Genomic DNA, 15526 nt, shown 5'->3' with positions numbered 1-15526 from the left:
CAGTTAACTCAAAATAGATTTTTCTCTTTCCTAAACATTTTGCCATACTAAAATGATCTGTCTAAAATATAAATATATGTCAAAACCAAGACTTTCAGTGACTCCTCACTGCCTACAATGAATGCACTGTTTCATACATTCCACTTATTATTCATTGCCTATATATGTTTAATAGTCACTATAAAGAAATACTGTGTTGAATGAACACCAAATACAAAGTGTATAAATGAAGTGGATGAATGTGCTAGAACAATGCTACTCCAAGTCTGATCCACTTACCAGTTTCATCATCACATTGAAGGTGGAACATCTGTTTTAACAGGCTATCAAAGTGATTCTTATGAATGTTAAAGATTTAGAAACACTCTTCTAGACAACTAAAAAGAAGGAGGGGATCTTAATTTCTCTTAGAAATCTTACCACCCTCCAAAGGATACTGAAAACATCTGCTGTGTGGTTAGAATTCTTAAACCCTCTCCAAAGATGTTATGTAAATGAAAGAAACAGGGTTCAGATTTCTGATTCTTAAGGACCATTTAGCCACATTAGCCCTAATGAAAGATGTAGCTTCATTATTTTCAGTTCAGTATACTTAACATATATATTAATGTGCTTATATGTAAATGTGCTTAAAACAAAAACATGTAGCAGAACTGGAGTTGTGGCTAAGTACAGCATTTAAGCAAGACTTTCATTTTAAGTAGACATGACAGAATTTTAAATTTACAGAATTAACAATGTGTAGCATACATTCATTTTACATATTCAAAAAATCTAAACTCAGGGAACTGAAAAGCTGAAAAACATGAGAGGTAGTGGTACCTAATGAGTGGTATTTTGACATTCTATTAAATATTATAAATTAGAAGATTATAGGAGAAAGGGAGTCAAATTCTAAGAGAATACGGAAAGGGCAACCCATGGTCTTGGGAAAAAAAGCGGAAGGAAAAATATTTTCAAAATGTATTTTGAAAATTGTTAGACATACATTAGTGACAATAGGTAGAAGGTAATCACTCTTGGTAGCATAAAAGGTAAGAGGAAAGGAGTCCATGTTCTTGCTTTTTTGTTAGACCTGGTCATTCCCACTTTTTTCTCCCTCCCTGTTGCCATAACTTGGGGGCACTTGGTCTTGTCATCCTAATTTTGAAGATAAAAAACTATTTTTATATTACTATTTTGCTTCATATATGGTGTGTCTTGGGTGAAACGTGTGTTGTGGTTATTGATGGGGGAGGGAGGAGGAGGAATCAGATAGGGAGCTCAATCCATAAACTAGTTGTATCCTCTAATGCAATGGTTCTCAAACCTGACATGTACCAGAATGTCCTGAAGGGCTTATTAAAACGGAGTGCTGGGACTCATCCCAAAGTTTTGGGTTCAGTATGTTTGGGACTGGGCTGGAGAATTTGAATTTCTAACAAATTCCCAGATGATGCTGATGTGATAGTTGGGTGCATACATTTTGAGAACCACTGCTTTAAAGGAATCAGTAGTCCCAGGCCAAAGAAGAGCTAGGTGAACACTGAGGGAAAACAGTATCTCCCTGCATAGGTTTTTAAGACATAGAACATTAGTTACAAGTTTATCACTTGCTCAAAGAACAACCAGGTGTGTATTACAAGGACTGTAACTGACCAAATCAGTAGTTGGAAGAAATTTCTTTCCAAGGTTACACCCAAAACCTAAATAACTTCTAAAAAGAGACAGTGTTTATTTGCCTATTTAGGAACTGTTGTAGAATCTAGTATTATGGGACTGGACCTGCTCAGCTAGCCTATTTAAGTTTTGACACTTGAACTAACTTGAAAATGAATACTATAAATTCAAAATAAGAGTTTTTTATTTTTTTATCTTTGTGTTAAAATCATAATCTTATTTCGTTTGTTTAAACTGATTAAAAAACAAAATAGTATTATGTAGTAAAAAAGAATTCACCTGCAAATGTACTGTCTGCTGATACCAGCCACTTATTAAAAACGTTTCTACTAATATTGTTCTTAAATTCTTAGATTTATAGCACCTGAAATCTGGACCCAGCTGAGCTTTTATTTTACAGATCAAAACGCACGGATGAAAATACATTACAATAATTAATGAAGCCGTTCTAGTTTAGCCTGAAGAGATTTAAAATTCCCAGTGATGGCCTGTACTGCTACTGAGGAGCTCATAGACTGGAGCTCAACCAGATAACCACAAACGGCATCCAGGCAGAGATTTGTGAATCTTCTCCTGTAATGAAAAAGACACCTGATCAACCATCTACATATTTAGAAACATTTCCTCCTATAGGACTTCCCTTCAACTTCTGCTAACCTTACTTATTATAGTCCCACATGAGAGCAAGGATCATGTGATTAAGTAAATGGCAAATAAATGAAAATAGAGAAGGAAACTCAGGGGGTAGGTGGATTATACCACATCATCACCATTTCCCTTTTGAAGATTATTATAATGAGAAGGAGGCAGTATGGGATGACTCCTTAAATTAATATTATTTACATTCATTTGGCCTTTTCAAACAAATATATCTTGAAATGGCCATTAATATCACAAATACATAATTGAACCTCCTAGGCCACTAATTCAAAGTGAAAGGAGTTTAGGAGTAATCCATTAATTTTATCCTGTCACCTTTAGAAAGACTTCAGGACAAGGGTTGAAAAATGGAAAAAACTCTAACCTTTCATAAATACTGACTGATATCATTCAAATAGTTATTGCAAACATGCACAAGAGCTTAAATCTCCCATACTTCTTTTAGTTTCCATGTCGTGCCCCACTGTCTCCAAATGTGTTACCCAGGTATTTATTAGGTGCATTTAAAAGCCTTTGGTATATAATAAAGTATATCTAATTCATACTTACCTCTCACAGTTTAAAACCTGGCTAGGATTTTCAACATATCTTGTCAATAGTACATGTATACAATCCAAAAGGTGCAGTGGCTTCTTCATTCTGTTCCAGAATGGATCCTATAAAGAAAAAACACATCATGAGTTGTAAGGCAAATTGTGTCAACTGATTTTTTAATCATTTATGTTAGTTAAAATAGTCATCAATGTCCAAAGCAAAATTTACTGATATTAAAATAAGCATTTAATATTATGTGGTTACTAAATTATATATGTGATTATGGTTAATAATGAATAGCACTGAAAACTTCATTGTGATGTTATTTAGAAAGAATATTTGATGTATCGATCTACTGTGTAGAGCATATAAATTTCCTGCTTAGGAACCTGAAGTAAGAGAAGAAAATCCATCTGTTCCTATTGGCTGTGACACCATTTTTACTTTGAACTTATGCAGACTTAATCCGATAGTGTGAATAAGAGACTAAATCAGTAGTCAGAGAATCTTTTTTTTTTTTTTTTTTTTTTTTGGTGGTACGTGGGCCTCTCACTGTTGTGGCCTCTCCCGTTGCGGAGCACGGGCTCCGGATGCGCAGGCTCAGCAGCCATGGCTCACGGGCCCAGCCGCTCCACGGCATGTGGGATCTTCCCGGACCGGGGCACGAACCCGTGTCCCCTGCATCAGCAGGCGGACTCTCAACCACTGCGCCACCAGGGAAGCCCAAAGAGAATCTTAATTCTAGTTCTGGCTTCATCATTACTAGCCTTGTGACTTGAGCAGGTTATTTAACCTCTCTGCCCTTGTCAGATGTAGTAGAAGATGGGGATACTCCTACTTGCTCATTTCCATCATGGGCTCATTGTGAGTTTTAATGATATACAAGTGCCTTGTAAAGCACTGTATGAATGTTTTGACGATGGTACTATAATCATGACTAGTATTAAATGCAATCCAGTTCAACAGGTTTTGTTTGGTTTTTGATCTTAGGATAAAAATTATAAAATATACAGTCCAATAAGGTTAAATATAGTGAGAAAGATCATTTAAAAAAAAATTGAGGTATAATTGACATATAACATTATATTGGTTTCAGGTGTACAATACAGTGATTCACTGTTCGCATTCACTGCAAAATGATCACCACAGTAAGTCTAGTTACCACCCGTCACCATACATAGTTAAATTTTCTTGTGGAAAGATCTTTAAGCACTGATATTTTATATGAGGTTACAGTGAATAAATACACTGATATTTTGTTCCTTTAAAGTAAATGATAATTCTTCATGTATTTAGCCTGTTCCACTAAAAGTAAAGCATATATAATTATGTTTATTAATATTAAAAAATATTTGATTTTTATCACGATATATAGCAAAGCAACTCTCATTATCAGTTTTAAAAGTCTGAAGCATAATTTGCTTAACCAATGAAGCAAATTTCTGATACAACTGTATTAGATGAGGTACTTACAAACACACAAGCAAAACACTCCGCTCCTGTATCTAGAAAGTTAATTGATTTAACTAAATAAATTATTTTATTTTATTTAATATTTTCCTTACCCGTGACTTGAACAAGTGATCATATACTTCCAGTAGTCTAGGTAATGGCACTCCAATTTCATTCATTGTCTGTATCACAAAACCCACATCCCAGTTCAAAGTACAAACTTGCTGCTCTAAGAACTGCACAATAAAATCTGGGGAGAGAAAAGGACCAGAAGTTGGGATTGTTAACTCTTTTTTTGCCCCCAGTGTTACTGAGATATAATTGACATGTAACGCTGTCTAAGTTGAAGGTATAAATGTGATAATTTGATACACATACATATTGCAAAATGTTTTCCACAATAAGGTTAGTTAACATGTCCTTCACCTCATATAATTACTTTTTTGTTGTTGTAGAATTGTTAACTCTTGATACTAAAAAGTAGACCTTACTCATAATTGAACAGTTTCTACAGGAAACTCTTTTAAAAAACAATTTAAAAAATTTTTAATAAAAAATAAGGCATATACCGAAATATAGGCAAACCTATAGAGATAGAAAGTAGAACAGTGGTTGCCTAGGGCTGAAGGTGGATATAATTTCTTTTTTGGGGTGATGAAAATAGTCTAAATTTAATTGTGATGATGGTTGCACAACTCTGTAAATATGCTAAAACCATTCAATTACACACTTTAAAGCTATTAGAGAAAAAACTTATTATAGTGAATTTGGAAAACAGCAAAAGAACAAGAAGAAAATAGAGACCATTCACAATTCCACTATTGGAGAGGACCCACTGATAACATTTAATATCTTGAAATACTATATCTTCAATTTAACAGCTTTTCAGAAAAGCACTACTGCATCTAGATTTTAGAAATATTATATGTAATATTCATAAGATTCATAAGTTATTTATTTTGATGATTGTAATTGTGGTCCCAGTCTCACTTTTTACTACCTGTTACATCATAAATAAGATTTTTTGTTTTAAATTGATTGATTGATTGATTGATTGTTGTGTTGGGTCTTCGTTGCTGCGCGTGGGCTTTCTCTAGTTGCGTCCAGCGGGGGCTACTCTTCGTTGCGGTACGTGGGCTTCTCATAGCAGTGGCTTCTCTTGTCGTGGCTCACGGGCTCTAGTGCGCAGGCTCAGTAGTTGTGGCACATGGGCTTAGTTGCTCTGCGGCATGTGGCATCTTCCTGGACCAGGGATCGAACCCATGTCCCGTGCATTGACAGGCAGATTCTTAACCACTGTGCCACCAGGGAAGTCCCATAAATAAGATCTTAACAGTAAGAATCAAATTCTTATTTATGGTACCTAAAATCTGAGACTGACCAATGTGACTAACCATGGGCAAGAGGAGTCACTGAAAAAAGTGCCACTGAACCTGCATCTCCCCTACAAGTTACCATACAGAGATTCTGGAAAGGTAATAAAAATTCTAAAGACTCAATTTGTTCTAGTTTGAAGCCCCCTGGAACCTGTTTGCCATTGAGAGAGTGATAAAAGGAAGGCCTCTTCTACCCTAAATTTTATTGGGTTCAACAATTAAAAATCTTAAGTCAAAGCAGAAATACCCTCAAAAGGGATTGTTTACAATGTGGCCTTTTTTGCTATTAAAATTATCAGGTTTCACATACTCATAAGACATATATATACAGTTGCTCTTTATTTTCTCTTTATTTTCCTGATCAGTGAAATGGCATGGTGGTTTTTTGTTTTTTTGGCATGACAGTTTTTAATACTGTACTTACAAGAAATAATGGTATGATTATAATAGTTTTATTTCTTACCATGTCCAGGGAATAAACCCTAAATCAGAAAAGGTCTATAAACAAGTCTGGATCTTCATATTTTAAAAACAATTTGATGTTATGTTATAAGCGTTTTCATGTTTCTCAACATTTTTCAAAAACAGAAAGTGCTTATTTAACATTCTACTGTATGAATACATTTATGTTGAACCTATTGTTTTACAACCGAAGAAGACATTATAGGTTGGCAAATGGCTTATAACAAAGTCTCCTACATAACAAATAAGTCAGTATACCTGGTTAAGAAAGGAGTTCACAAAAATTACACTTTTAACACAACTACTTGCTATTTTAAAGAAAAATATGCCCCCAATATAATAGGGGGCAGTTGAATCAATCACAGATCATCCATGCACAAAAACATCAGCTATTTTTCCCTTCTCTTCAAGCGTGTATAAGGTTACCAATAACATAACCACTATGGTCTGTTAGTCAGACTATCCCAAGATAGATATATCAACTTGGAAGGTCAAGCAAAGAGAGTTTCATACCCAACTATTCATCAACAAATTCTGCTATTCTTTGGAGGTGTTTCTTTCTGGAGAGATAGAATGAAACTGCAGAGCTAATAAATAGCAACAACAAAATGATTTTGCCCTACAAACCATTATTTTTCCATGTCAATGAAGAAAACCATCAAAACAAAAAGATAAAAGCCCCACGACCGTAGCTAAGGTTATGGCTTACCTAGAGGAAAGAAACGAGGTGTGCCGGCATACATCTTGCCAAGGAGCACAATCTTGAGACTAAGAGCATGCATCCTGTCTGGGGAGCTCAATGTCACGCTTTCATTCAGTTCTGTAAGAAAGAGATATGTCATTAGAAACCCAAACTGTTTTTATTGTGAAAATTTTAAATTGACGATTTTATTCTGTTTCAAGGTACAAAATACTAGAACTTGTACGTACGTTAATATAATGAGCAGATTCTGTGTTTCTGTTACTGTCTGATATACTTTCCACTTACCAGGGCACTAGTTATGAGATTCCGAGCTAAGAGTCTCAGAATCCCTTATTAAGCAGTATAAACCACCAAAAATGACACATCTTTTCTGAGGGTCCTCTCAAATATTTACTGGGATCATTCTCTACGGGATCACCCTCCACCATATCAAGTACCCTCTACTTCCCTCTGTTTAGGTATATACAATTCTCATGAGCCCTAAATGTATGACCGTTAGCAGCTTGCATTCACTCTTCTACTACGTCACTAAATAACGTACAGCTAATACACCTATAAATGAACACTTACCTTTCTCTATGATATCTTGCCAAAGTGTCTGCACCAGTATAGGGTCTGAATAACCGGCACAATGAATTATTGCAAGCTTACATTCTGCAAGTTTAAATGGGTCAGCAAATTCCCCATAAAGCTGTAGGAGAAAATGCCAACATCCAACCAGAGATTAGTATTCAGAAATTAACAGTGAAGAACTCCCTCAAAGTTAAAAGTAACCAAAAATTTTATCTAAAGTTCCAAAAATATGATACAAAGATGTGATGACACGTAGGTGGTCGTAATGCCAGATTAAGAATGGTAAATGCATGGAAAACACATTTAAACAGATTTAAATATGTGTGCCTTTTTTTTTCTTGGCTGAGAGCAAGATACTGCAATGACATTCCTTTTAGAATTAGTGTCTAAACTAAGGTTTGAAAAATCACGGAAATACTGACAAATCTAACGGTGCTTCAGGGTACTTAGAGAAATGTCCATGAATAATTGAAAAAGAAACTGTTCAGAAGGGTACAGAGTGGGAGAGGCTTGGAGAGTTAAGCAAAGATAAATTACTTTTTCAAGATAAGAAATAAGGCCATAAAATAGGTGGCAGGAGTTTTAACAAAGCCCCATGTGAGGCTGATAGATTCTTGATAGAAATTGGCCTGGAAAGAGAAACATAGCTTTTTCTAAGAGTGAGATACCACAGTGGTGATGTGTCAGCCCAGTGATGTGCTTCCAAAAATGGCTTATCTTAAACACAAAATAAAATGCAAAAGAAACAAGATAATAGGTGACTATTATAGGAATTTCACTTGCTTTTTTATTACCTTAGTTATGTCCATTAGCTCAGAGTCCAGCTGAGAAATTGCATCCTGTACAGAAGAATGATGGGAATATTGCCTTTGTAGTGTCTCTTGTATCTGAAGTTGGATCCTAGCAACCTAGTTTGGGTAGAAAAAAATCAAATCTTAAGTTCTTCATGATAAATCACCAAGTACTTGAAGGAATGACTCCTAGTATCTGACTTTAAGTTTGTTAAAATAAAAATAATATATAAATAACAGCATAGTGACTACAGTTAATCATACTGTGTTGCATATTTTGAAAGTTGCTAAAAGAGTAGGTCTAAAAAGTTCTCATCACAAGAAAATAAATTTTTTTGTAATCATTTATGGTGACAGATGCTAACTAGACTTACTGTGGTGATCATTTTGCAATATATAGAAAAATTTAATCATTATGTTGTATACCTTAGCAACTGTTATATGTCAATTCTACCCAAATTTAAAAAAATGTATAAATAAAGACTTTTATCATAACAGACTAGCAACCCTTCATTACAACATAGAAGATTACACAGGGACTGTGCTGTGACAGAGAGCCTTTGCTACTCACCAACACCTGTTTTGCCCATGATTATAGCCAGACAAAATGGCCAGCCTCTACTTCCCAGCCTCCTCTGCTAGGAGTATGGCCGTAAGACTATGTTCTCTTCAAAGGAATGTGAACAGAAGTACAGTATGGAACTTCAGGGTTGAGGTTTTTTAAGAGTGAATGTGCTTCTTACACGCGCTTTTCACCCTTCCTCCCTTTGATCAAAGAAAAAGGTAAGGCCATTGGAATGGTAGAGCCAGAAAATAGAACTTGGGAACTGACATCAACCAAGTGGAAGAAAGCCACATGCCAATCAGGAACACCAACTCTGGATTTTGTGAATGAGAAATAAGCTTTTGTATGTGGACCATTATACATTTTTGTGTCTCTTAGTAAAGGCAGTTTAGCCCACTCTACACATCTACTTATTAGCCTCCAGAATAAACGGTGAATGTGACATAATCTGCTTGGTGTTAGAATAGTTAGAATAAATCTTTAGAAATGCCACAGAGAAAACTTTTAGATTACAGCAAAGTCCTAGGACCCAAATGCTGTATCATTAAAATCTTTTAAAAGATTTATATATAAATATGAAAAGAAAAAAAGAAGGTATAAGAGATTAAAATTAATACTGACTGCTACAGACCTATTATTTACTAGGGGAAGAGAGGAAGTGGACTAACACGTGGCTACTAATCAATGTGGATAAGACTTAAGTGTCGTTAGCACTTACTTCCATTTTTTCTTCTAATTCATGAAGGAATTCACCATCTGCAGCTATTGATGAAATGGCAGTGGAACTTTTGGCACTAAGAATGGCACGAGCAATGTACTCTAGTCGCTGCTGAAGTGAAATTTCTGTGCTGGGGGGAAAATCCTTATTTTTATTCATGTGAATTCTTAAGGATCCAATATACATATATATCAGTGATGATGTACTATTTATGCCAAATTAACATAAAAAGCCATTTGAAACTTGAAAAATTAGAGGATTTCTAATAAAAGAGATCCACAATTTAAGTCAACACATAAATACTTATATTTACATCCAAAAAGTAACTTCCTATTTTAAAACTTCAGTATATTAAAACTTGGATTATTCTAAAATTAAATTAAACTTTTTATTATTCCTCATATTCTTCACTTCTCTACCTTAATGTGGCAAATACTACATTTCATTTTCCACACAGCAACTAGAGTGACCTCTTAAAAACAAAAATCAGATCGCGTCACATGCTTTCTTAAGACCCTCCAATCTCCTTTACCTACTCCTCCAACCTCATCTCATTCCTCCCTTGTTCACCATTTCCAACCCCACTGGCTTTCTTTTTTGTACCCTAAACATGATAAACTTAAATCTGATTCAGTGCCTCTTCAGAGACCATCGCTTCTGTGCTTAAACCACTTCCTCCATTTCTTTAATAGCTGCCTCTTCCTGTCATTTGAGAATCAATTTTAAAGACAATTTGCCTGAAGCCTTCTCTGACCAATCTTAACTAAAGCAGCTCCCCATTCCCCAAGGCACTTTCTACTGTAATATCCTGTTTTTACTGTATTTATAGAATCTGAACTTGTCTGTCTATGGTCTTTGCCCACTAGAATGAGAGCTCCTTAGGAGCAGGGATGGTGTCTATCTTGTTCACTACTCCCTTCCTCAATGCCTTGAATTATCACTGGTGCTCAAAATCTATTCGCTGGCTGACTGACTGACAGGTGTCAGAAAGCCCTAAGCATGTATCCACCTCCATGATTACCATCTTCAGTCCTTTCTAATCCCCTAAGTCCATCAGACCTGGTTCTTTGACATTATAAAGCAACTTGGCATTAAAAACAAACATACTAACTCATTTAGCTGTTGGCAACCCCTCAGATCAACCAGTATTAAATGAAACTTTTGATATCCCCATTAATGCCAATCTGAATCAGGAAAAAACTGGCTTTCTTTTACTTTCAGAGAAGGTCTTACTTAAAAAACTGTCCTTCTACATAGCTATGGCTCCTGTAAGTTTTCCCCTTCCAAAAAGAAACCAAAAGAAAGGATTAACTCCTTTCTCCTATCTTGCAAAGTACGTGTCTGGATGACACGTAATTAGCACTGACCATCTCTTAAGATCAAATATAAAGGACTCTGTACCTTTAGGAGCTTTGCTTCTAAAAGGCTTTCCTTTACCTCCCCTCTCATCTCTTAAAAAAACCCCACTTGAAACAAACATTTTAAACATGGGTAATATTTCCAAATTATTTACAGTAGAACACTCTATAGCCGCCAAATTACTTGGTGCAGCCTACGTATGTAAAAAGAGTGTCGTGAGGGCTTCCCTGGTGGTGCAGTGGTTAAGAATCCACCTGCCAATGCAGGGGACACGGATTCGAGCCCTGGTCCAGGAAGATCCCACATGCCGCGGAGCAACTAAGCCCGTGCACCACAACTACTGAGCCTGTGCTCTAGAACCCATGAGCCACTACTGAAACCTGTGTGCCTAGAGCCCGTGCTCCACAACAAGAGAAGCCACTGAAATGAGAAGCCTGCGCACTGCAACTAAGAGTATCCTCCCGCTTGCTGCAACTAGAGAAAGCCCACACACAGCAACAAAGACCCAACGCAGCCAAAAATAAATTAATAAATGAAAAAAAAAGTGTAGTGAGAAAGAGAGTAACATAATAGTCGGAAAAAGATTTTATTGTGGAAAGAGATGGTAAGCTGAGAGCTGGTAAGACGTATAGGGTCTCTCACATGAGGAGGAAATTAGGTTATGTGTTTGTGTGTGAAGCAGATATGAACAATGGGCACTGTTCTTAAAAGTTAGAGGATTTCTGAATATTTTATAACAAGAATATAGTAACTGTTATAACAAGGAACAAGGTCAGTAAATATTAATGAAAGGGCAATTAAGAGCCACTCTAGGGGACTTCTGTGGTGGCGCAGTGGTTAAGAATCCACCTGCCAATGCAGGGAAAATGAGTTCGAGCCCTGGTCCGGGAAGATCCCACATGCCGTGGAGCAACTAAGGCCGAGCACCACAACTATTGAGCCTGCACTCTAGAGCCCGCAAGCCACAACTACTGAGGCTGTGTGCCACAATTACTGAAGCCCGTGCGTCTAGAGCCTGTGCTCCACAACAAGAGAAGCCACCGCAATGAGAAGCCCACACACCACAACAAAGAGTAGCCCCCACTTGCCGCAACTAGAGAAAGCCTGTGTGCAGCAACAAAGACCCAACACAGCCAAAAATAAATAAATAAATGTGTGTGTGTGTGTGTGTGTGTGTGTGTGTGTGTGTGTATATGTATGTATGTATAAAAAGAGCCACTCTAGGGAATTCCCTGGCAGTCCAGTGGTTAGGACTCTGCGCTTCCACTGCAGGGGGCCCAGGTTCGATCCCTGGTTGGGGAACTGGTATCCTGCAAGCCGCAAGGTGTGGCCAAAAAAAAAAAAAAAAAAGAGTCACTCTAACATTGAAAGCATTGAGCAGCATGACAGAAATAACTTACAAAGATTTGTATAGTAATGGTATCTAGGATGCACTAAGAAAAATGACAAGAGTAATCCAGAAATGAGATACTGAAGGCCTGGATAAGGGTACAGTCCACATGTGCCTCTGAGTACAGAAAATAATAGGCATTCAAACACTGGATAAAGGAATGAATTACATAACCGTAAGACAGAGCTACAGTGAATTAAATATTTAATAATGCTGTCAATTTTTTTTTCATTTGAACTTTTTTCTCCCCTTTTTTTTTAACATCTTTATTGGAGTATAATTGCTTTACATTGTTGTTTTAGTTTCTGCTGTATAACAAACTGAAGCAGCTATACATATACTTATATCCCCATAGCCCCTCCCTCTTGCGTCTTCCTCTCAATTCTTAATTGTACAAAAACTATGAATTGACCAAGGCCTTTACTAGAAACTACCTTTTAGGACTTTACTAGCTTAAATTCCTTTTCTTTCCTTTTATTAAATCAAAGACAAAGAAATTAAAGTCACTTCGATATATGTGACAGAAGATGTATATGAAGGGAACTTATAAAAACCAAATGACTGGGCTTCCCTCGTGGCACAGTGGTTAAGAATCTGCCTGCCAATGCAGGGGACACGGGTTCAAGTGCTGGTCCGGGAAGATCCCACAGGCCGCGGAGCAACTAAGCCCGTATGCCATAGCTACTGAAGCCCGCGAGCCTAGAGCCCATGCTCTGCAACAAGAGAAACCACTGCAATGAGAAGCCCGTGCACTGCAACGAAGAGTAGCCCCCACTCGCCACAACTAGGGAAAGCCCACACACAGCAACAAAGACCCAACACAGCCAAAAATAAAAAAAATAAAAAAAATTAAAAAGGGAAAAAACCAAATGACTATTATGACCAAAGACAGCAAGAAGACCAAAAATGCCTTGGGCCCATACATGCGATAATTACAACTGCATGAGCACACACACACAGATACACAAACTCTCACACTTGCTATTAGCCATATCTGGGTGATTTAAGTAACCATTCTGATTAACTTGGTTTAATAACAACCTTGTCTCAAACACCTCCTTGTCCTAACTTAACCAATCTCCAGATTTTAGAAATAGCACTGCACTATTGTGGCAAAGAAAATTCCAAATGAAAAGAGGGTAAAATTAATGATCTGTCCAAAATTTTAAGTTGTCTTTTGATACGACAATCTAATTAGAAATTTCAATGCACTGTTTAACAGGACTCTTAACAATCCTCAATACATATGCTCCAAGACCTATTCAGTAATTTAAAGAGAGTAGAGGAAACTGGCCTGGAATTTGTTAAACGTTTAAAAATATAAAGACTTTGAGAAGTATTTTGTGTCCTTTAGTTAAGAATAGTAATTAAGGGACTTCCCTGGTGATGCAGTGGTTAAGATTCCACGGTCCCAAGGCAGAGGGCCCAGGTTCAATCCCTGGTAAGGGAACTAGATCTCACATGCATGCCACAACTAAGGAGCCAGTGAGCCGAAACTAAGGAGCCCACATGCCACAACTAAGCAGCCTGCCTGCCTCAATTAAGACCCAGCGCAACCAAATAAAAATAAATAAATATTAAAAAAGAAAAAGAATAGTAATTAATTGCTGTTAATAGGAAAGAATCTAAAGACATACTTTAAAGAAAAGGATTTACAAGACAGTTTGAATAGAGAGTCTATTTAGTAGGAGGTATTTGGTACCTGCTATACATTATTAAAAACAAACAAAAAGAGAAAACTATAAACTTTAGGTAAATCCAAGTAAAAGCATAAAAATTCTATATATCTATAACCTGAATAAGGTTTTATTTAATATCTAAAATCTGGATGTAACTAGATATAGCCCAGTTATCAATTATTTGTCACAGTGAGAATATTAGGCCATACCTATGCATGTCAGCCAATTTGGATAGGACACGAGCAGCATTGCTAAAACTTCTGTTCTTCTCATAATACCTCCAGAGTAAATCCATGTAACGAACTTTGTTTTGATCAACTTTGGCCATTCGGACTAGATGTGGCTCCAGAAATGGAGAAGCAATCTGGAAATTGTAAAGTTACTCAGAAACATTTTCTGACTACCCACTTGCTCTTCAGATAGTAAATATATTATTTTATAGGTGTGCCTTGTTTTATGAATACATAAGCAATATTATAATCCAGTAACAGATAAGAGAGGGCAATTTTTCTCATTATAAATGATTGTTTTACCACAGTTAATCAAAGAATTGCTATGATAGTTGCATTAGGTTGATAAAAACAATTTATTATAATCCAATTACAAATCTTTTAATAAACTTTGAGAACACAGCTATTGATTCCTAGATTCTGAGCTCAAAAGCATCTTTGCAATTATCAAATGCCATATATTCATTTTACAGAATGAGGAACACTATGACTTAGGGTAGTGAAAGGACATTTATTTGTGAAGTGGCTTAATGGCAGAGCTACGACAAAGTTCATGTCTCCTAACTCATAATCCATTGATTTTCACCCCACAATATAAACAATCCCAATCAGCTTCTAAATAACAAGAAAACTAGACCAACAGACTACCTTGCTCACTAGGAAAAGGTATTACATTACTTGGCTTTTCACTAATACCTAACGGTTGGTACAGGGTGAAAAACTGAATTTCCTTATGACTATATATGTGCTTAACCCACTGAGTTATGCTACTTAAAACTATAAATTAACAACATTGGTATAAAAAATATTTTTTACCTGTAGCAGTTTATCTGCAAGGTCAGCTTGTATTAGCCAATTATACAGGGCAATACTAAAGAGTTCATCTTTGGATCTTTGAGACAATTTAAGCATTTGTTCAAACTAAAATAAAGAAAACAGTAAAAAACAGTAAAAACAGTAAAAAAAACAGTTAAAGGCTCGACATGACTCCTTAGCCTTATAAGCTTCTGGTAAGAAATCAAGAATCCTTAAATGGTAAGTTCTAAGAGTTACTACCCTTTCCAAGATGGTTATGCCGCCACCACCACACAGAACATCTAAACACAGTGTATTTTCAGAACGAAAATATGCTATGTCCCTTACATGATGGCCTGCTTCTTCATTACTCAGCATATTGGGATCAGATGACAACACTGGAGGTCCGGGTTTTTTGGGCACGCTGGGAGACTGAGGAGCAGCCTTACTTTGATTTACCAGTTCTTGAAGTGTATCTGTAATACACTTGTAACTGTTTAATCTGAAAAAGAATGAAAAAGGAGCAATTCCATGATTTAGTTATCAATTGGTTTATCTTACCTAATTGAAATATAAACTA

At 36.3% G+C, this 15526-nt stretch overlaps 1 protein-coding gene across 2 annotated transcripts in view; it reads right to left on the bottom strand.

The window, feature by feature from the left end:
- Nucleotides 1-1944: 1944 nt before the first annotated feature.
- NUP155 (nucleoporin 155) overlaps nt 1945-15526 on the bottom strand; it is a gene marked incomplete at its 5' end in the record, with an annotated part of 63328 nt that continues 49746 nt past the window's right edge. For both annotated transcript variants that reach the window (XM_079703913.1, XM_079703914.1), the window contains 10 exons: nt 1945-2232; nt 2869-2975; nt 4419-4555; nt 6853-6963; nt 7417-7537; nt 8214-8327; nt 9494-9623; nt 14131-14285; nt 14968-15072; nt 15295-15448. In XM_079703913.1, coding sequence (XP_079560039.1) covers nt 2094-2232; nt 2869-2975; nt 4419-4555; nt 6853-6963; nt 7417-7537; nt 8214-8327; nt 9494-9623; nt 14131-14285; nt 14968-15072; nt 15295-15448 — 1273 coding nt within the window. In that variant the 3' untranslated portion in view covers nt 1945-2093. The remainder of the gene's footprint in view (nt 2233-2868; nt 2976-4418; nt 4556-6852; nt 6964-7416; nt 7538-8213; nt 8328-9493; nt 9624-14130; nt 14286-14967; nt 15073-15294; nt 15449-15526) is intronic.

Source organism: Hyperoodon ampullatus (genome assembly GCF_949752795.1).
Source record: "Hyperoodon ampullatus genome assembly, chromosome: 4".
NCBI lineage: Eukaryota > Metazoa > Chordata > Mammalia > Artiodactyla > Ziphiidae > Hyperoodon > Hyperoodon ampullatus.
Note: the sequence above shows the minus strand (reverse complement) of the source record. Positions and strands in the feature narration are given on the sequence as shown.